General features: G+C 48.7%; 1 protein-coding gene across 2 annotated transcripts in view; it reads left to right on the top strand.

Moving 5' to 3' along the window:
* The window catches only part of ACAP1 (ArfGAP with coiled-coil, ankyrin repeat and PH domains 1), a 167,851-nt gene that overhangs the window by 145,390 nt on the left and 1,685 nt on the right, over positions 1 to 20,776 (top strand). For both annotated transcript variants that reach the window (XM_075206092.1, XM_075206093.1), the window contains one exon: positions 9,424 to 9,473. In XM_075206092.1, the coding sequence (XP_075062193.1) occupies positions 9,424 to 9,473 (50 nt within the window). The remainder of the gene's footprint in view (positions 1 to 9,423; positions 9,474 to 20,776) is intronic.

Below are 20,776 nucleotides of genomic sequence, written 5' to 3'. Positions count from 1 at the left end.
GTGGCCGATAGCCACCACAGACAGTGTAACACCCAGTGATACAGGGAGGGTAGCAGCTATGGGCCCAGACATGAGGAGAGGCCGATAGCCACCACAGTGTAACACCCGCTGATACAGGGAGGGTAGCAGCTACGGAGCCCAGACATGAGGAGAGGCCGATAGCCACCACAGACAGTGTAACACCCGCTGATGCAGGGAGGGTAGCAGCTACGGGGCCCAGACATGAGAGGCCGATAGCCACCACAGTGTAACACCCGCTGATACAGGGAGGGTAGCAGCTACGGGCCCAGACATGAGGAGAGGCCGATAGCCACCACAGATAGTGTAACACCCGCTGATACAGGGAGGGTAGCAGCTACGGGGCCCAGACATGAGGAGAGGCCGATAGCCACCACAGTGTAACACCCGCTGATACAGGGAGGGTAGCAGCTACGGGGCCCAGACATGAGGAGTGGCCGATAGCCACCACAGACAGTGTAACACCCACTGATACAGGGAGGGTAGCAGCTACGGGGCCCAGACATGAGAGGCCGATAGCCACCACAGACAGTGTAACAGCCACTGATACAGGGAGGGTAGCAGCTACGGGCCCAGACATGAGGAGAGGCCGATAGCCACCACAGACAGTGTAACACCCGCTGATACAGGGAGGGTAGCAGCTACGGGGCCCAGACATGAGAGGCCGATAGCCACCACAGACAGTGTAACACCCGCTGATACAGGGAGGGTAGCAGCTACGGGCCCAGACATGAGGAGAGGCCGATAGCCACCACAGTGTAACACCCGCTGATACAGGGAGGGTAGCAGCTACGGGGCCCAGACATGAGGAGAGGCCGATAGCCACCACAGTGTAACACCCACTGATACAGGGAGGGTAGCAGCTACGGGGCCCAGACATGAGAGGCCGATAGCCACCACAGACAGTGTAACACCCGCTGATACAGGGAGGGTAGCAGCTACGGGCCCAGACATGAGGGGTGGCCGATAGCCACCACAGTGTAACACCCACTGATACAGGGAGGGTAGCAGCTACGGGGCCCAGACATGAGAGGCCGATAGCCACCACAGACAGTGTAACACCCGCTGATACAGGGAGGGTAGCAGCTACGGGCCCAGACATGAGGGGTGGCCGATAGCCACCACAGACAGTGTAACACCCGCTGATACAGGGAGGGTAGCAGCTACGGGGCCCAGACATGAGAGGCCGATAGCCACCACAGTGTAACACCCGCTGATACAGGGAGGGTGGCAGCTACGGACCCAGACATGAGGAGAGGCCGATAGCCACCACAGACCGTGTAACACCCGCTGATACAGGGAGGGTAGCAGCTAGGGGGCCCAGACATGAGGAGAGGCCGATAGCCACCACAGACAGTGTAACACCCGCTGATACAGGGAGGGTAGCAGCTACGGGCCCAGACATGAGGAGAGGCCGATAGCCACCACAGTGTAACACCCACTGATACAGGGAGGGTAGCAGCTACGGGGCCCAGACATGAGAGGCCGATAGCCACCACAGACAGTGTAACACCCGCTGATACAGGGAGGGTAGCAGCTACGGGGCCCAGACATGAGAGGCCGATAGCCACCACAGACAGTGTAACACCCACTGATACAGGGAGGGTAGCAGCTACGGGGCCCAGACATGAGGAGAGGCCGATAGCCACCACAGTGTAACACCCGCTGATACAGGGAGGGTAGCAGCTACGGGGCCCAGACATCAGGAGTGGCTGATAGCCACCACAGACAGTGTAACACCCGCTGATACAGGGAGGGCAGCAGCTACGGGGCCCAGACATGAGAGGCCGATAGCCACCACAGTGTAACACCCGCTGATACAGGGAGGGTAGCAGCTACGGAGCCCAGACATGAGGAGAGGCCGATAGCCACCAGAGTGTAACACCCACTGATACAGGGAGGGTAGCATCTACGGGGCCCAGACATGAGGAGAGGCCGATAGCCACCACAGTGTAACACCCGCTAATACAGGGAGGGTAGCAGCTACGGGGCCCAGACATGAGGAGTGGCCGATAGCCACCACAGACAGTGTAACACCCACTGATACAGGGAGGGTAGCAGCTACGGGCCCAGACATGAGGAGAGGCCGATAGCCACCACAGACAGTGTAACACCCACTGATACAGGGAGGGTAGCAGCTATGGGCCCAGACATGAGGAGAGGCCGATAGCCACCACAGTGTAACACCCGCTGATACAGGGAGGGTAGCAGCTACGGGGCCCAGACATGAGGAGAGGCCGATAGCCACCACAGTGTAACACCCGCTGATACAGGGAGGGTAGCAGCTACGGGGCCCAGACATGAGGAGAGGCCGATAGCCACCACAGACAGTGTAACACCCGCTGATACAGGGAGGGTAGCAGCTACGGGGCCCAGACATGAGGAGAGGCCGATAGCCACCACAGACAGTGTAACACCCGCTGATGCAGGGAGGGTAGCAGCTACGGGGCCCAGACATGAGAGGCCGATAGCCACCACAGACAGTTAACACCCGCTGATACAGGGAGGGTAGCAGCTACGGGGCCCAGACATGAGGAGTGGCCGATAGCCACCACAGACAGTGTAACACCCAGTGATACAGGGAGGGTAGCAGCTATGGGCCCAGACATGAGGAGAGGCCGATAGCCACCACAGTGTAACACCCGCTGATACAGGGAGGGTAGCAGCTACGGAGCCCAGACATGAGGAGAGGCCGATAGCCACCACAGACAGTGTAACACCCGCTGATGCAGGGAGGGTAGCAGCTACGGGGCCCAGACATGAGAGGCCGATAGCCACCACAGTGTAACACCCGCTGATACAGGGAGGGTAGCAGCTACGGGCCCAGACATGAGGAGAGGCCGATAGCCACCACAGATAGTGTAACACCCGCTGATACAGGGAGGGTAGCAGCTACGGGGCCCAGACATGAGGAGAGGCCGATAGCCACCACAGTGTAACACCCGCTGATACAGGGAGGGTAGCAGCTACGGGGCCCAGACATGAGGAGTGGCCGATAGCCACCACAGACAGTGTAACACCCACTGATACAGGGAGGGTAGCAGCTACGGGGCCCAGACATGAGAGGCCGATAGCCACCACAGACAGTGTAACAGCCACTGATACAGGGAGGGTAGCAGCTACGGGCCCAGACATGAGGAGAGGCCGATAGCCACCACAGACAGTGTAACACCCGCTGATACAGGGAGGGTAGCAGCTACGGGGCCCAGACATGAGAGGCCGATAGCCACCACAGACAGTGTAACACCCGCTGATACAGGGAGGGTAGCAGCTACGGGCCCAGACATGAGGAGAGGCCGATAGCCACCACAGTGTAACACCCGCTGATACTGGGAGGGTAGCAGCTACGGGGCCCAGACATGAGGAGTGGCCGATAGCCACCACAGACAGTGTAACACCCACTGATACAGGGAGGGTAGCAGCTACGGGGCCCAGACATGAGAGGCCGATAGCCACCACAGACAGTGTAACACCCACTGATACAGGGAGGGTAGCAGCTACGGAGCCCAGACATGAGGAGTGGCCGATAGCCACCACAGACAGTGTAACACCCGCTGATACAGGGAGGGTAGCAGCTACGGGCCCAGACATGAGAGGCCGATAGCCACCACAGACAGTGTAACACCCACTGATACAGGGAGGGTAGCAGCTACGGGGCCCAGACATGAGAGGCCGATAGCCACCACAGTGTAACACCCACTGATACAGGGAGGGTAGCAGCTACGGGGCCCAGACATGAGAGGCCGATAGCCACCACAGTGTAACACCCGCTGATACAGGGAGGGCAGCAGCTACGGGGCCCAGACATGAGGAGAGGCCGATAGCCACCACAGACAGTGTAACACCCGCTGATACAGGGAGGGTAGCAGCTACGGAGCCCAGACATGAGGAGTGGCCGATAGCCACCACAGACAGTGTAACACCCGCTGATACAGGGAGGGCAGCAGCTACAGGGCCCAGACATGAGGAGTGGCCGATAGCCACCACAGACAGTGTAACACCTGCTGATACAGGGAGGGTAGCAGCTACGGGGCCCAGACATGAGAGGCCGATAGCCACCACAGACAGTGTAACACCCGCTGATACAGGGAGGGTAGCAGCTACGGGCCCAGACATGAGAGGCCGATAGCCACCACAGACAGTGTAACACCCACTGATGCAGGGAGGGTAGCAGCTACGGGCCCTAGACATGAGGAGAGGCCGATAGCCACCACAGACAGTGTAACACCCGCTGATACAGGGAGGGTAGCAGCTACAGGGCCCAGACATGAGGAGAGGCCGATAGCCACCACAGACAGTGTAACACCCACTGATGCAGGGAGGGTAGCAGCTACGGGGCCCAGACATGAGAGGCCGATAGCCACCACAGACAGTGTAACACCCGCTGATACAGGGAGGGTAGCAGCTACGGGGCCCAGACATGAGGGGTGGCCGATAGCCACCACAGACAGTGTAACACCCGCTGATACAGGGAGGGTAGCAGCTACGGGGCCCAGACATGAGGAGAGGCCGATAGCCACCACAGTGTAACACCCACTGATACAGGGAGGGCAGCAGCTACGGGGCCCAGACATGAGAGGCCGATAGCCACCACAGACAGTGTAACACCCGCTGATACAGGGAGGGTAGCAGCTACGGAGCCCAGACATGAGGAGAGGCCGATAGCCACCACAGACAGTGTAACAGCGGTAGTTCTGCCACTGTCTGTGATCTAATAAAATCACAGAGCAAGTGCAGTGAAGCCGACACAGGTTCCTGCATTAATACTGGCAATGGATAGATTATTCTATATATGTACACACTATACACGTTTTACAAGATTGACCTTCAGATCTGTGCTCTTCCTGTCATAACCATTGGCTGAAAAGATTGTGACTCTGCAAACTCCATAGAGATCTATGGACACTGCAGGATAGGAACGACATTGCTCCATCTTTGAACAAGATTTTTTGTTTGGTTTAAAAATCGAATGAAATGATACAATGAGCTTTGGAACGATAATCGTTCATCGTAGGAGCGTACACACTAATGCCATATTGGGCCGAACATTCGTTTACCATACGACTGGCCCGATAATCGGGTGAAAACCCTGTAGTATGTATCCAGCCTTATACTACAGCTGGGAGTCACATATGACAAACAGAATAATAGACCGGACAATGAACGTATTACTGATGAAGTCAATAGAAATGATAAATAAAATCTCAACCTATGAATAGAGTAGAAGAACATTGCCAAAGTTATTAGTGCTTATAAAAGCACCCCTACGCTTTTTATTTTAGCTTTTGTAGTAACTGTTGTACCTTATCCTGCCGCCAGGCGCTCGCAATGCTCCCTTAAGTGCAGCAAACCCACTGTCGGGAAGATAAGTGAGGACAATCAGACTGCCGGCATTCACTCCTGTCTCAATTTGTAGCACGCCTGACGGAAATGTTCCCTGTCACTTTTTCTGTGTCTACATTTACTACACCTCTATTGTCGGAATTGTAGTCATCGGTAAGATGACTACCACCGAATTCTTCATTTCTGACCAGCAGTGTTCATATCTGGAGCTATTCACTAAGCTCTCTATAAAGACTAGAGCCTGTCCCAGCTGAAGAGAAGTAGACCCAAAGCATGATGCTGCCAGCACGATTCACAATGTGTACGGTGGTCTTTGGGTGATGAGCTTTGCATCAAACATATCTTTTAGAATTAAGGTCAAAAAGTTCAACTTTGGTCTCATCAGATCATAAGACATTTTCCCACATATTTTTGGGTGATAGAATGTATTTTTTTTTGCAAAATTTGTATGAGTTTGATGTTCTCTTTTGTGAGAAATGGATTCCGTCTCGCCACCCTACCCCATCACCCAGAATACGGGAGATGGCCGTCATGTGCAAGGAGGGACCAGTTCCTGACAGAAATTCCTGCAGTTTGTTTAGAAACACTGTAGGCTTCTTGGTAGCCCCTCGGATGAGTAGTCTCCGACCTGTCACTAACTTTGGATGGACATCCTGATCTTGGCAACGCCCATGTTGTGCCACCTTTTGTCCAGTTATTGATGACAGTCTGCACAGTGATCCATGGTACATGTAATGCCTTTGAAATTGTTTTATACTCCTCTCCTGATTGGTACCTTTCAAGAATGTGATCCGTAGATGTTTTGAAAGCTCTTTAAGGACCATGGTTGTTCAGTAGGATGCCACCAAGACAACTGCAAGGAAATCCTGCAGGAATAGCTGGTTTTTATTTGGGCATAATCACCATCACTTTAATGTCATGCCGGTGTATGCTGATTACCTTTCAACATGATTGTGACTGTGCTAGCTTAGGTCTGATCCCAGCTACAACCCATGATGAAAGTATGTGAACATTTATGTACCACTGTATAGGTTCTTTATTTTCCCAAAAAAAAACAGTCTAGTTGTTTGCAAGGTCACATATGCAGGTGGGAGAAAAGTCTATAATTTATCTTGATTTCAGGCTTTACATCACAAATAGCTGCAATCTCCATAAGAGAGTGTACAGCTTTTATATTCACTGCATAGTAACAGTGGTCATCATCACCTTGTATTTATATAGCACCACTAATACCGCAGAGCTGTACAGAGATGTCGCTCACATCAGTCCCTGCCCCATTGGGGCTTACAGTCTAAATTGCCTAATACACACACAGACACAGACACACACACAGACACACACACAGACACAGACACATACACACACATACACATACACACACACACACAGACACACACACAGACACAGACACATATACACACATACACATACACACACACACACACACACACACACACACAGACACACACACAGACACACACAGTTCCCCACTGTAAGTGTTTGTGGCCCAGTAAAAGGACTCTCTTATTATCCACCCCCACAGACACACAGACACACACACACACACACACACACACACACACACACACACACACACACACAGACACACACACACACACATACACAGACACACACATACACACACACACACACAGACACACACACACAGACACACACACACACACACACACACACACACACAGTTCCCCACTGTAAGTGTTTGTGGCCCAGTAAAAGGACTCTCTTATTATCCACCCCCACAGACACAGCTTTAAATATAATTTGTGTAAGGAAGATGAAACTTTACGCTACATTCAGGAAGGATTGGTCATGCACCGGGAAGGCCAGCTAGGAGGCTGCCATACAAATAAACGATAAGGATAATGTAGGAGGATCTGGTGACCAAAATTAGGACTTAATTAGTGTATTCCATAGTAGACGGAAAGTCCTTAGATCAAGTCTTCTCTACAGTCTAGTACTAATTCATACAATACAAACTGCACTGAAAAGCTAATGTCATTTCAGGGACCATAAGATCCTGGTTACATGGTCTCTGATTAGGTAGATACCCATCAGTCTCTTGTATCTGACATATCAGGGACCATGAGATCCTGGTTACATGGTCTCTGATTAGCCATCAGTCTCTTGTATCTGACATATCAGGGACCATAAGATCCTGGTTACATGGTCTCTGACTAGGTAGATACCCATCAGTCTCCTGTATCTGACATATCAGGGACCATAAGATCCTGGTTACATGGTCTCTGACTAGGTAGATACCCATCAGTCTCCTGTATCTGACATATCAGGGACCATGAGATCCTGGTTACATGGTCTCTGATTAGCCATCAGTCTCTTGTATCTGACATATCAGGGACCATGAGATCCTGGTTACATGGTCTCTGATTAGCCATCAGTCTCTTGTATCTGACATATCAGGGACCATAAGATCCTGGTTACATGGTCTCTGACTAGGTAGATACCCATCAGTCTCCTGTATCTGACATATCAGGGACCATAAGATCCTGGTTACATGGTCTCTGACTAGGTAGATACCCATCAGTCTCCTGTATCTGACATATCAGGGACCATAAGATCCTGGTTACATGGTCTCTGACTAGGTAGATACCCATCAGTCTCTTGTATCTGACATATCAGGGACCATAAGATCCTGGTTACATGGTCTCTGACTAGGTAGATACCCATCAGTCTCCTGTATCTGACATATCAGGGACCATAAGATCCTGGTTACATGGTCTCTGACTAGGTAGATACCCATCAGTCTCCTGTATCTGACATATCAGGGACCATAAGATCCTGGTTACATGGTCTCTGACTAGGTAGATACCCATCAGTCTCTTGTATCTGACATATCAGGGACCATAAGATCCTGGTTACATGGTCTCTGACTAGGTAGATACCCATCAGTCTCCTGTATCTGACATATCAGGGACCATGAGATCCTGGTTACATGGTCTCTGATTAGCCATCAGTCTCTTGTATCTGACATATCAGGGACCATAAGATCCTGGTTACATGGTCTCTGACTAGGTAGATACCCATCAGTCTCTTGTATCTGACATATCAGGGACCATAAGATCCTGGTTACATGGTCTCTGACTAGGTAGATACCCATCAGTCTCCTGTATCTGACATATCAGGGACCATAAGATCCTGGTAACATGGTCTCTGACTAGGTAGATACCCATCAGTCTCTTGTATCTGACATATCAGGGACCATAAGATCCTGGTTACATGGTCTCTGACTAGGTAGATACCCATCAGTCTCTTGTATCTGACATATCAGGGACCATAAGATCCTGGTTACATGGTCTCTGACTAGGTAGATACCCATCAGTCTCTTGTATCTGACATATCAGGGACCATAAGATCCTGGTTACATGGTCTCTGACTAGGTAGATACCCATCAGTCTCTTGTATCTGACATATCAGGGACCATAAGATCCTGGTTACATGGTCTCTGACTAGGTAGATACCCATCAGTCTCTTGTATCTGACATATCAGGGACCATAAGATCCTGGTTACATGGTCTCTGACTAGGTAGATACCCATCAGTCTCCTGTATCTGACATATCAGGGACCATAAGATCCTGGTTACATGGTCTCTGACTAGGTAGATACCCATCAGTCTCTTGTATCTGACATATCAGGGACCATAAGATCCTGGTTACATGGTCTCTGACTAGGTAGATACCCATCAGTCTCCTGTATCTGACATATCAGGGACCATAAGATCCTGGTTACATGGTCTCTGACTAGGTAGATACCCATCAGTCTCCTGTATCTGACATACCAGGGACCATAAGATCCTGGTTACATGGTCTCTGACTAGGTAGATACCCATCAGTCTCTTGTATCTGACATATCAGGGACCATAAGATCCTGGTTACATGGTCTGGGGAAGTATGGGGTCATGGTCATGGTTTGGGGAATTATTGTACAATATTAAGATGCTTGTTTATCTTACAAGTACAAAAAAGATTCATTTTAAAGTTACAAATAAAACCTTCCAATATAAGAACTTTGCTCTTTTTCCTCAGGTTGAGATTAGTGAAGATGAGGGAGGCAGATATTGCTCTTGGCCAAGCAGGTGAGTGTGTTATGTGTATAGAATTGTGAGTGTGCAACTGTGTGTAGTATAAACAGGTGAGTGTGTGTAGTATAGGCAGCTGAGTGTGACTGTGTGCATTATAAACAGGTGAGTGTGTTACTGTGTTTAGACCAAGCATGGGAGTGTGTTTTATGTGTACAATAAGTGTGTTATGTGTATAGAATAAGAAGGGCAGTATGCAAATTTGTTTAAACAAAGCAGGGGAATGTGTCTCTGTCTGCAGAATAAGCAGGGGAGCGTCTCTGTGTGTAGACTAAGCAGGGGAGTGTGTCACTGTGTGTAGAATAAGCAGGGGAGTGTGTCACTGTGTGTAGAATAAGCAGGGGAGTGTATCACTGTGTGTAGAATAAGCAGGGGAGTGTGTCACTGTGTGTAGAATAAGCAGGGGAGTGTGTCACTGTGTGTAGAATAAGCAGGGGAGTGTGTCACTGTGTAGAATAAGAAGGGGAGTGTGTCACTGTGTGTAGAATAAGCAGGGGAGTGTGTCACTGTGTGTAGAATAAGCAGGGGAGTGTATCACTGTGTGTAGAATAAGCAGGGGAGTGTGTCACTGTGTGTAGAATAAGCAGGGGAGTGTGTCACTGTGTGTAGAATAAGCAGGGGAGTGTGTCACTGTGTAGAATAAGAAGGGGAGTGTGTCACTGTGTGTAGAATAAGCAGGGGAGTGTGTCACTGTGTGTAGAATAAGCAGGGGAGTGTGTCACTGTGTGTAGAATAAGCAGGGGAGTGTATCACTGTGTGTAGAATAAGCAGGGGAGTGTGTCACTGTGTGTAGAATAAGCAGGGGAGTGTGTCACTGTGTGTAGAATAAGCAGGGGAGTGGGTCACTGTGTAGAATAAGAAGGGGAGTGTGTCACTGTGTGTAGAATAAGCAGGGGAGTGTGTCACTGTGTGTAGAATAAGCAGGGGAGTGTGTCACTGTGTGTAGAATAAGCAGGGGAGTGTGTCACTGTGTGTAGAATAAGCAGGGGAGTGTGTCACTGTGTGTAGAATAAGCAGGGGAGTGTGTCACTGTGTGTAGAATAAGCAGGGGAGTGTGTCACTGTGTGTAGAATAAGCAGGGGAGTGTATCACTGTGTGTAGAATAAGCAGGGGAGTGTGTCACTGTGTGTAGAATAAGCAGGGGAGTGTGTCACTGTGTGTAGAATAAGCAGGGGAGTGTGTCACTGTGTAGAATAAGAAGGGGAGTGTGTCACTGTGTGTAGAATAAGCAGGGGAGTGTGTCACTGTGTGTAGAATAAGCAGGGGAGTGTGTCACTGTGTGTAGAATAAGCAGGGGAGTGTATCACTGTGTGAAGAATAAGCAGGGGAGTGTGTCACTGTGTGTAGAATAAGCAGGGGAGTGTGTCACTGTGTGTAGAATAAGCAGGGGAGTGGGTCACTGTGTAGAATAAGAAGGGGAGTGTGTCACTGTGTGTAGAATAAGCAGGGGAGTGTGTCACTGTGTGTAGAATAAGAAAGGGAGTGTATCACTGTGTGTAGAATAAGCAGGGGAGTGTCTCTGTGTGTAGAATAAGCAGGGGAGTGTGTCACTGTGTGTAGAATAAGCAGGGGAGTGTATCACTGTGTGTAGAATAAGCAGGGGAGTGTGTCACTGTGTAGAATAAGCAGGGGAATGTGTCTCTGTCTGCAGAATAAGCAGGGGAGTGTCTCTGTGTGTAGAATAAGAAAGGGAGTGTATCACTGTGTGTAGAATAAGCAGGGGAGTGTCTCTGTGTGTAGAATAAGCAGGGGAGTGTGTCACTGTGTGTAGAATAAGCAGGGGAGTGTCTCTGTGTGTAGAATAAGCAGGGGAGTGTGTCACTGTGTGTAGAATAAGCAGGGGAGTGTATCACTGTGTGTAGAATAAGCAGGGGAGTGTGTCACTGTGTAGAATAAGCAGGGGAATGTGTCTCTGTCTGCAGAATAAGCAGGCGAGTGTCTCTGTGTGTAGAATAAGAAAGGGAGTGTATCACTGTGTGTAGAATAAGCAGGGGAGTGTCTCTGTGTGTAGAATAAGCAGGGGAGTGTGTCACTGTGTGTAGAATAAGCAGGGGAGTGTCTCTGTGTGTAGAATAAGCAGGGGAGTGTGTCACTGTGTGTAGAATAAGCAGGGGAGTGTCTCTGTGTGTAGAATAAGCAGGGGAGTGTGTCACTGTGTGTAGAATAAGCAGGGGAATGTGTCTCTGTCTGCAGAATAAGCAGGCGAGTGTCTCTGTGTGTAGAATAAGAAAGGGAGTGTATCACTGTGTGTAGAATAAGCAGGGGAGTGTGTCACTGTGTGTAGAATAAGCAGGGGAGTGTCTCTGTGTGTAGAATAAGCAGGGGAGTGTGTCACTGTGTGTAGAATAAGCAGGGAAGTGTGTCACTGTGTGTAGAATAAGCAGGGGAGTGTGTCACTGTGTGTAGAATAAGCAGGGGAGCGTTTCACTGTGTAGAATAAGAAGGGGAGTGTGTCACTGTGTGTAGAATAAACAGGGGAGCGTTTCACTGTGTAGAATAAGAAGGGGAGTGTGTTACTGTGTGTAGAATAAGCAGGGGAGTGTGGCACTGTGTGTAGAATAAGCAGGGGAGTGTGGCACTGTGTGTAGAATAAGCAGGGGAGTGTGTTACTGTGTAGAATAAGAAGGGGAGTGTGTCACTGTGTAGAATAAGCAGGGGAGTGTGTCACTCTGTGTAGAATAAGCAGGGGAGCGTGTCACTGTGTAGAATAAGCAGGGGAGCGTGTCACTGTGTAGAATAAGAAGGGGAGCGTGTCACTGTGTAGAATAAGCAGGGGAGTGTGTCACTGTGTGTAGAATAAGCAGGGGAGTGTGTCACTGTGTGTAGAATAAGAAGGGGAGTGTGTCACTCTGTGTAGAATAAACAGGGGAGTGTGTCACTGTGTGTAGAATAAGAAGGGGAGTGTGTCACTGTGTGTAGAATAAGCAGAGGAGTGTGTCCCTGTGTGTAGAATAAGCAGGGGAGTGTGTCACTGTGTGTAGAATAAGCAGGGAAGTGTGTCACTGTGTGTAGAATAAGCAGGGGAGTGTGTCACTGTGTGTAAAATAAGCAGGGGAGCGTTTCACTGTGTAGAATAAGAAGGGGAGTGTGTCACTGTGTGTAGAATAAACAGGGGAGCGTTTCACTGTGTAGAATAAGAAGGGGAGTGTGTCACTGTGTGTAGAATAAGCAGGGGAGTGTGGCACTGTGTGTAGAATAAGCAGGGGAGTGTGTTACTGTGTAGAATAAGCAGTGGAGTGTGTCACTGTGTAGAATAAGCAGGGGAGTGTGTCACTGTGTAGAATAAGCAGGGGAGTATGTCACTCTGTGTAGAATAAGCAGGGGAGTGTGTCACTGTGTAGAATAAGAAGGAGAGTGAGTCATTGTTTATAGAATAAGCAGGGGAGTGTGTCACTTTGTAGAATAAGAAGGGGAGTGTATCACTGTGTAGAATAAGCAGGGGAGTGTGTCACTCTGTAGAATAAACAGTGGAGTGTGTCACTGTGTAGAATAAGCAGGGGAGTGTGTCACTGTGTAGAATAAGCAGGGGAGTGTGTCACTGTGTAGAATAAGAAGTGGAGTGTGTCACTGTGTGTAGAATAAGCAGGGGAGTGTGTCACTGTGTGTAGTATAAGCAGGGGAGAGTGTCACTGTGTAGAATAAGAAGGGGAGTGTGTCACTGTGTAGCATAAGCAGGGGAGCGTGTCACTGTGTAGAATAAGAAGGGGAGTGTGTCACTGTGTAGAATAAGCAGGGGAGCGTGTCACTGTGTGTAGAATAAGCAGGGGAGTGTGTCACTGTGTGTAGAATAAGCAGGGGAGTGTGTCACTCTGTGTAGAATAAGCAGGGGAGTGTGTCACTGTGTAGAATAAGAAGGGGAGCGTGTCACTGTGTAGAATAAGCAGGGGAGTGTGTCACTGTGTAGAATAAGAAGGGGAGTGTATCACTCTGTGTAGAATAAGCAGGGGAGTGGGTCACTGTGTTTAGAATAAGAAGGGGAGTGTGTCACTGTGTAGAATAAGAAGTGGAGTGTGTCACTGTGTGTAGAATAGGCAGTGGAGTGTGTCACTGTGTAGAATAAGAAGGGGAGTGTATTACTGTGTAGAATAAGCAGGGGAGTGTGTCACTGTGTGTAGAATAATCAGGGGAGCGTGTCACTGTGTGTAGAATAAGCAGGGGAGTGTGTCACTGTGTAAAATAAGAAGGGGAGTGTGTCACTGTGTGTAGAATAAGAAGGGGAGTGTGTCACTGTGTGTAGAATAGGTAGTGGAGTGTGTCACTGTGTAGAATAAGAAGGGGAGTATATCACTGTGTAGAATAAGCAGGGGAGTGTGTCACTGTGTAGAATAAGAAGGGGAGTGTGTCACTGTGTGTAGAATAAGCAGGGGAGTGTGTCACTGTGTAGAATAAGAAGGGGAGTCTGTCCCTGTGTAGAATAAGAAGGGGAGTGTGTCACTGTGTGTAGAATAAGCAGGGGAGCGTGTCACTGTGTGTAGAATAAGCAGGGGAGCGTGTCACTGTGTGTAGAATAAGCAGGGGAGTGTGTCACTGTGTGTAGAATAAGAAGGGGAGTGTGTCACTGTGTAGAATAAGAAGGGGAGTGTGTCACTGTGTGTAGAATAAGCAGGGGAGTGTGTCACTGTGTGTAGAATAAGCAGGGGAGTGGGTCACTGTGTGTAGAATAAGCAGGGGAGTGTGTCACTGTGTGTAGAATAAGCAGGGGAGTGTGTCACTGTGTGTAGAATAAGCAGGGTAGTGTGTCACTGTGTGTAGAATAAGCAGGGGAGCGTGTCACTGTGTAGAATAAGAAGGGGAGTGTGTCACTGTGTAGAATAAGAAGGGGAGTGTGTCACTGTGTGTAGAATAAGCAGGGGAGTGTGTCACTGTGTGTAGAATAAGCAGGGGAGTGTGTCACTGTGTAGAATAAGAAGGGGAGTCTGTCACTGTGTAGAATAAGAAGGGGAGTGTGTCACTGTGTGTAGAATAAGCAGGGGAGCGTGTCACTGTGTGTAGAATAAGCAGGGGAGTGTGTCACTGTGTGTAGAATAAGCAGGGGAGCGTGTCACTGTGTAGAATAAGAAGGGGAGTGTGTCACTGTGTAGAATAAGAAGGGGAGTGTGTCACTGTGTGTAGAATAAGCAGGGGAGTGTGTCACTGTGTGTAGAATAAGCAGGGGAGTGTGTCACTGTGTGTAGAATAAGTAGGGGAGCGTGTCACTGTGTAGAATAAGAAGGGGAGTGTGACACTGTGTAGAATAAGGGGAGTGTGTCACTGTGTAGAATAGGAAGGGGAGTGTGTCAATGTGTGTAGAATAAGCAGGGGAGCGTTTCACTGTGCAGAATAAGAAGGGGAGAGTGTCACTGTGTGTAAAACAAACAGGGGAGCGTTTCACTGTGTAGAATAAGAAGGGGAGTGTGTCACTGTGTGTAGAATAAGCAGGGGAGTGTGGCACTGTGTGTAGAATAAGCAGGGGAGTGTGTCACTGTGTAGAATAAGCAGGGGAGTGTGTCACTGTGTAGAATAAGCAGGGGAGTGTGTCACTGTGTAGAATAAGCAGGGGAGTGTGTCACTCTGTGTAGAATAAGCAGGGGAGTGTGTCACTGTGTGTAGAATAATCAGGGGAGTGCATCACTGTGTAGAATAAGAAGGAGAGTGAGTCATTGTTTATAGAATAAGCAGGGGAGTGTGTCACTTTGTAGAATAAGAAGGGGAGTGTATCACTGTGTAGAATAAGAAGTGGAGTGTGTCACTGTGTGTAGAATAAGCAGGGGAGTGTGTCACTGTGTGTAGTATAAGCAGGGGAGTGTGTCACTGTGTAGAATAAGAAGGGGAGTGTGTCACTGTGTAGAATAAGCAGGGGAGTGTGTCACTGTGTAGAATAAGCAGGGGAGTGTGTCACTGTGTAGAATAAGAAGGGGAGTGTATCACTGTGTAGAATAAGCAGGGGAGTGTGTCATTCTGTGTAGAATAAGCAAGGGAGTGTGTCACTGTGTAGAATAAGCAAGGGAGTGTGTCACTGTGTAGAATAAGCAGGGGAGTGTGTCACTGTGTAGAATAAGCAGGGGAGTGTGTCACTGTGTAGAATAAGAAGGGGAGTGTGTCACTGTGTGTAGAATAAGAAGGGGAGTATGTCACTGTGTGTAGAATAAGCAGGTGAGTGTGTCAATGTGTAGAATAAGCAGGGGAGTGTGTCACTGTGTAGAATAAGAAGGGGAGCGTGTCACTGTGTGTAGAATAAGCAGGGGAGCGTGTCACTGTGTGTAGAATAAGCAGGGGAGCGTGTCACTGTGTGTAGAATAAGCAGGGGAGCGTGTCATTGTGTGTAGAATAAGCAGGGGAGTGTGTCACTGTGTAGAATAAGAAGGGGAGTGTGTCACTGTGTGTAGAATAAGCAGGGGAGTGTATCACTCTGTGTAGAATAAGCAGGGGAGTGTGTTACTGTGTAGAATAAGAAGGGGAGTGTGTCACTGTGTGTAGAATAAGCAGGGGAGTGTATCACTCTCTGTAGAATAAGCAGGGGAGTGGGTCACTGTGTGTAGAATAATCAGGGGAGTTCATCACTGTGTAGAATAAGAAGGAGAGTGAGTCATTGTTTATAGAATAAGCAGGGGAGTGTGTCACTTTGTAGAATAAGAAGGGGAGTGTATCACTGTGTAGAATAAGCAGGGGAGTGTGTCACTCTGTGTAGAATAAGCAGTGGAGTGTGTCACTGTGTAGAACAAGCAGGGGAGTGTGTCACTGTGTAGAATAAGCAGGGGAGTGTGTCACTGTGTAGAATAAGAAGTGGAGTGTGTCACTGTGTGTAGAATAAGCAGGGGAGTGTGTCACTGTGTGTAGTATAAGCAGGGGAGTGTGTCACTGTGTAGAATAAGAAGGGGAGTGTGTCACTGTGTAGCATAAGCAGGGGAGCGTGTCACTGTGTAGAATAAGAAGGGGAGTGTGTCACTGTGTAGAATAAGCAGGGGAGCGTGTCACTGTGTGTAGAATAAGCAGGGGAGTGTGTCACTGTGTGTAGAATAAGCAGGGGAGTGTGTCACTCTGTGTAGAATAAGCAGGGGAGTGTGTCACTGTGTAGAATAAGAAGGGGAGCGTGTCACTGTGTAGAATAAGCAGGGGAGTGTGTCACTGTGTAGAATAAGAAGGGGAGTGTATCACTGTGTAGAATAAGCAGGGGAGTGTGTCACTCTGTGTAGAATAAGCAGGGGAGTGTGTCACTGTGTAGAATAAGCAGGGGAGTGTGTCACTGTGTAGAATAAGCAGGGGAGTGTGTCACTGTGTAGAATAAGAAGGGGAGTGTATCACTGTGTAGAATAAGAAGGGGAGCGTGTCACTGTGTGTAGAATAAGCAGGGGAGCGTGTCACTGTGTGTAGAATAAGAAGGGGAGTATGTCACTGTGTGTAGAATAAGCAGGTGAGTGTGTCACTGTGTAGAATAAGCAGGGGAGTGTGTCACTGTGTAGAAGAAGAAGGGGAGTGTGTCACTGTGTGTAGAATAAGCAGGGGAGTGTATCACTCTGTGTAGAATAAGCAGGGGAGTGGGTCACTGTGTTTAGAATAAGAAGGGGAGTGTGTCACTGTGTAGAATAAGAAGTGGAGTGTGTCACTGTGTGTAGAATAGGCAGTGGAGTGTGTCACTGTGTAGAAAAGGAAGGGGAGTGTATTACTGTGTAGAATAAGCAGGGGAGTGTGTCACTGTGTGTAGAATAATCAGGGGAGCGTGTCACTGTGTGTAGAATAAGCAGGGGAGTGTGTCACTGTGTAGAATAAGAAGGGGAGTGTGTCACTGTGTAGAATAAGAAGGGGAGTGTGTCACTGTGTAGCATAAGCAGGGGAGCGTGTCACTGTGTAGAATAAGAAGGGGAGTGTGTCACTGTGTAGAATAAGCAGGGGAGCGTGTCACTCTGTGTAGAATAAGCAGGGGAGTGTGTCACTGTGTGTAGAATAAGCAGGGGAGTGTGTCACTCTGTGTAGAATAAGCAGGGGAGCGTGTCACTGTGTGTAGAATAAGCAGGGGAGTGTGTCACTGTGTGTAGAATAAGCAGGGGAGCGTGTCACTGTGTAGAATAAGAAGGGGAGTGTGTCACTGTGTGTAGAATAAGCAGGGGAGTGTGTCACTGTGTGTAGAATAAGTAGGGGAGCGTGTCACTGTGTAGAATAAGAAGGGGAGTGTGACACTGTGTAGAATAAGGGGAGTGTGTCACTGTGTAGAATAGGAAGGGGAGTGTGTCAATGTGTGTAGAATAAGCAGGGGAGCGTTTCACTGTGCAGAATAAGAAGGGGAGTGTGTCACTGTGTGTAGAACAAACAGGGGATCGTTTCACTGTGTAGAATAAGAAGGGGAGTGTGTCACTGTGTGTAGAATAAGCAGGGGAGTGTGGCACTGTGTGTAGAATAAGCAGGGGAGTGTGTCACTGTGTAGAATAAGCAGGGGAGTGTGTCACTGTGTAGAATAAGCAGGGGAGTGTGTCACTGTGTAGAATAAGCAGGGGAGTGTGTCACTGTGTAGAATAAGCAGGGGAGTGTGTCACTCTGTGTAGAATAAGCAGGGGAGTGTGTCACTGTGTGTAGAATAATCAGGGGAGTGCATCACTGTGTAGAATAAGAAGGAGAGTGAGTCATTGTTTATAGAATAAGCAGGGGAGTGTGTCACTTTGTAGAATAAGAAGGGGAGTGTATCACTGTGTAGAATAAGCAGGGGAGTGTGTCACTCTGTGTAGAATAAGCAGTGGAGTGTGTCACTGTGTAGAATAAGCAGGGGAGTGTGTCACTGTGTAGAATAAGCAGGGGAGTGTGTCACTGTGTAGAATAAGCAGGGGAGTGTGTCACTGTGTGTAGAATAAGAAGGGGAGTATGTCACTGTGTGTAGAATAAGCAGGTGAGTGTGTCACTGTGTAGAAGAAGAAGGGGAGTGTGTCACTGTGTGTAGAATAAGCAGGTGAGTGTGTCACTGTGTAGAAGAAGAAGGGGAGTGTGTCACTGTGTGTAGAATAAGCAGGGGAGTGTATCACTCTGTGTAGAATAAGCAGGGGAGTGTGTTACTGTGTAGAATAAGAAGGGGAGTGTGTCACTGTGTGTAGAATAAGCAGGGGAGTGTATCACTCTGTGTAGAATAAGCAGGGGAGTGGGTCACTGTGTTTAGAATAAGAAGGGGAGTGTGTCACTGTGTAGAATAAGAAGTGGAGTGTGTCACTGTGTGTAGAATAGGCAGTGGAGTGTGTCACTGTGTAGAATAAGAAGGGGAGTGTATTACTGTGTAGAATAAGCAGGGGAGTGTGTCACTGTGTGTAGAATAATCAGGGGAGCGTGTCACTGTGTGTAGAATAAGCAGGGGAGTGTGTCACTGTGTAAAATAAGAAGGGGAGTGTGTCACTGTGTAGAATAAGAAGGGGAGTGTGTCACTGTGTAGCATAAGCAGGGGAGCGTGTCACTGTGTAGAATAAGAAGGGGAGTGTGTCACTGTGTAGAATAAGCAGGGGAGCGTGTCACTGTGTGTAGAATAAGCAGGGGAGTGTGTCACTGTGTGTAGAATAAGCAGGGGAGTGTGTCACTCTGTGTAGAATAAGCAGGGGAGTGTGTCACTGTGTAGAATAAGAAGGGGAGCGTGTCACTGTGTAGAATAAGCAGAGGAGTGTGTCACTGTGTAGAATAAGAAGGGGAGTGTGTCACTGTGTGTAGAATAAGCAGGGGAGTGTGTCACTGTGTAGAATAAGCAGGGGAGTGTGTCACTGTGTAGAATAAGAAGGGGAGTGTATCACTGTGTAGAATAAGCAGGGGAGTGTGTCATTCTGTGTAGAATAAGCAAGGGAGTGTGTCACTGTGTAGAATAAGCAGGGGAGTGTGTCACTGTGTAGAATAAGCAGGGGAGTGTGTCACTGTGTAGAATAAGAAGGGGAGTGTGTCACTGTGTGTAGAATAAGAAGGGGAGTATGTCACTGTGTGTAGAATAAGCAGGTGAGTGTGTCACTGTGTAGAATAAGCAGGGGAGTGTGTCACTGTGTAGAATAAGAAGGGGAGCGTGTCACTGTGTGTAGAATAAGCAGGGGAGCGTGTCACTGTGTGTAGAATAAGCAGCGGAGCGTGTCATTGTGTGTAGAATAAGCAGGGGAGCGTGTCATTGTGTGTAGAATAAGCAGGGGAGTGTGTCACTGTGTAGAAGAAGAAGGGGAGTGTGTCACTGTGTGTAGAATAAGCAGGGGAGTGTATCACTCTGTGTAGAATAAGCAGGGGAGTGTGTTACTGTGTAGAATAAGAAGGGGAGTGTGTCACTGTGTGTAGAATAAGCAGGGGAGTGGGTCACTGTGTTTAGAATAAGAAGGGGAGTGTGTCACTGTGTAGAATAAGAAGTGGAGTGTGTCACTGTGTGTAGAATAGGCAGTGGAGTGTGTCACTGTGTAGAATAAGAAGGGGAGTGTATTACTGTGTAGAATAAGCAGGGGAGTGTGTCACTGTGTGTAGAATAATCAGGGGAGCGTGTCACTGTGTGTAGAATAAGCAGGGGAGTGTGTCACTGTGTAAAATAAGAAGGGGAGTGTGTCACTGTGTGTAGAATAAGAAGGGGAGTGTGTCACTGTGTGTAGAATAGGTAGTGGAGTGTGTCACTGTGTAGAATAAGAAGGGGAGTGTATCACTGTGTAGAATAAGCAGGGGAGTGTGTCACTGTGTAGAATAAGAAGGGGAGTGTGTCACTGTGTGTAGAATAAGCAGGGGAGTGTGTCACTGTGTAGAATAAGAAGGGGAGTGTCTCACTGTGTAGAATAAGAAGGGGAGTGTGTCACTGTGTGTAGAATAAGCAGGGGAGTGTGTCACTGTGTGTAGAATAAGCAGGGGAGTGTGTCACTGTGTAGAATAAGAAGGGGAGTCTGTCACTGTGTAGAATAAGAAGGGGAGTGTGTCACTGAGTGTAGAATAAGCAGGGGAGCGTGTCACTGTGTGTAGAATAAGCAGGGGAGTGTGTCACTGTGTGTAGAATAAGCAGGGGAGCGTGTCACTGTGTAGAATAAGAAGGGGAGTGTGTCACTGTGTAGAATAAGAAGGGGAGTGTGTCACTGTGTGTAGAATAAGCAGGGGAGTGTGTCACTGTGTGTAGAATAAGCAGGGGAGTGTGTCACTGTGTGTAGAATAAGCAGGGGAGTGTGTCACTGTGTATAGAATAAGTAGGGGAGCGTGTCACTGTGTAGAATAAGAAGGGGAGTGTGACACTGTGTAGAATAAGGGGAGTGTGTCACTGTGTAGAATAGGAAGGGGAGTGTGTCACTGTTTGTAGAATAAGCAGGGGAGTGTGTCACTGTGTAGAATAAGCAGGGGAGCGTGTCACTGTGTGT

Source organism: Mixophyes fleayi, chromosome 4 (assembly GCF_038048845.1).
Source record: "Mixophyes fleayi isolate aMixFle1 chromosome 4, aMixFle1.hap1, whole genome shotgun sequence".
NCBI lineage: Eukaryota > Metazoa > Chordata > Amphibia > Anura > Limnodynastidae > Mixophyes > Mixophyes fleayi.
Note: the sequence above shows the minus strand (reverse complement) of the source record. Positions and strands in the feature narration are given on the sequence as shown.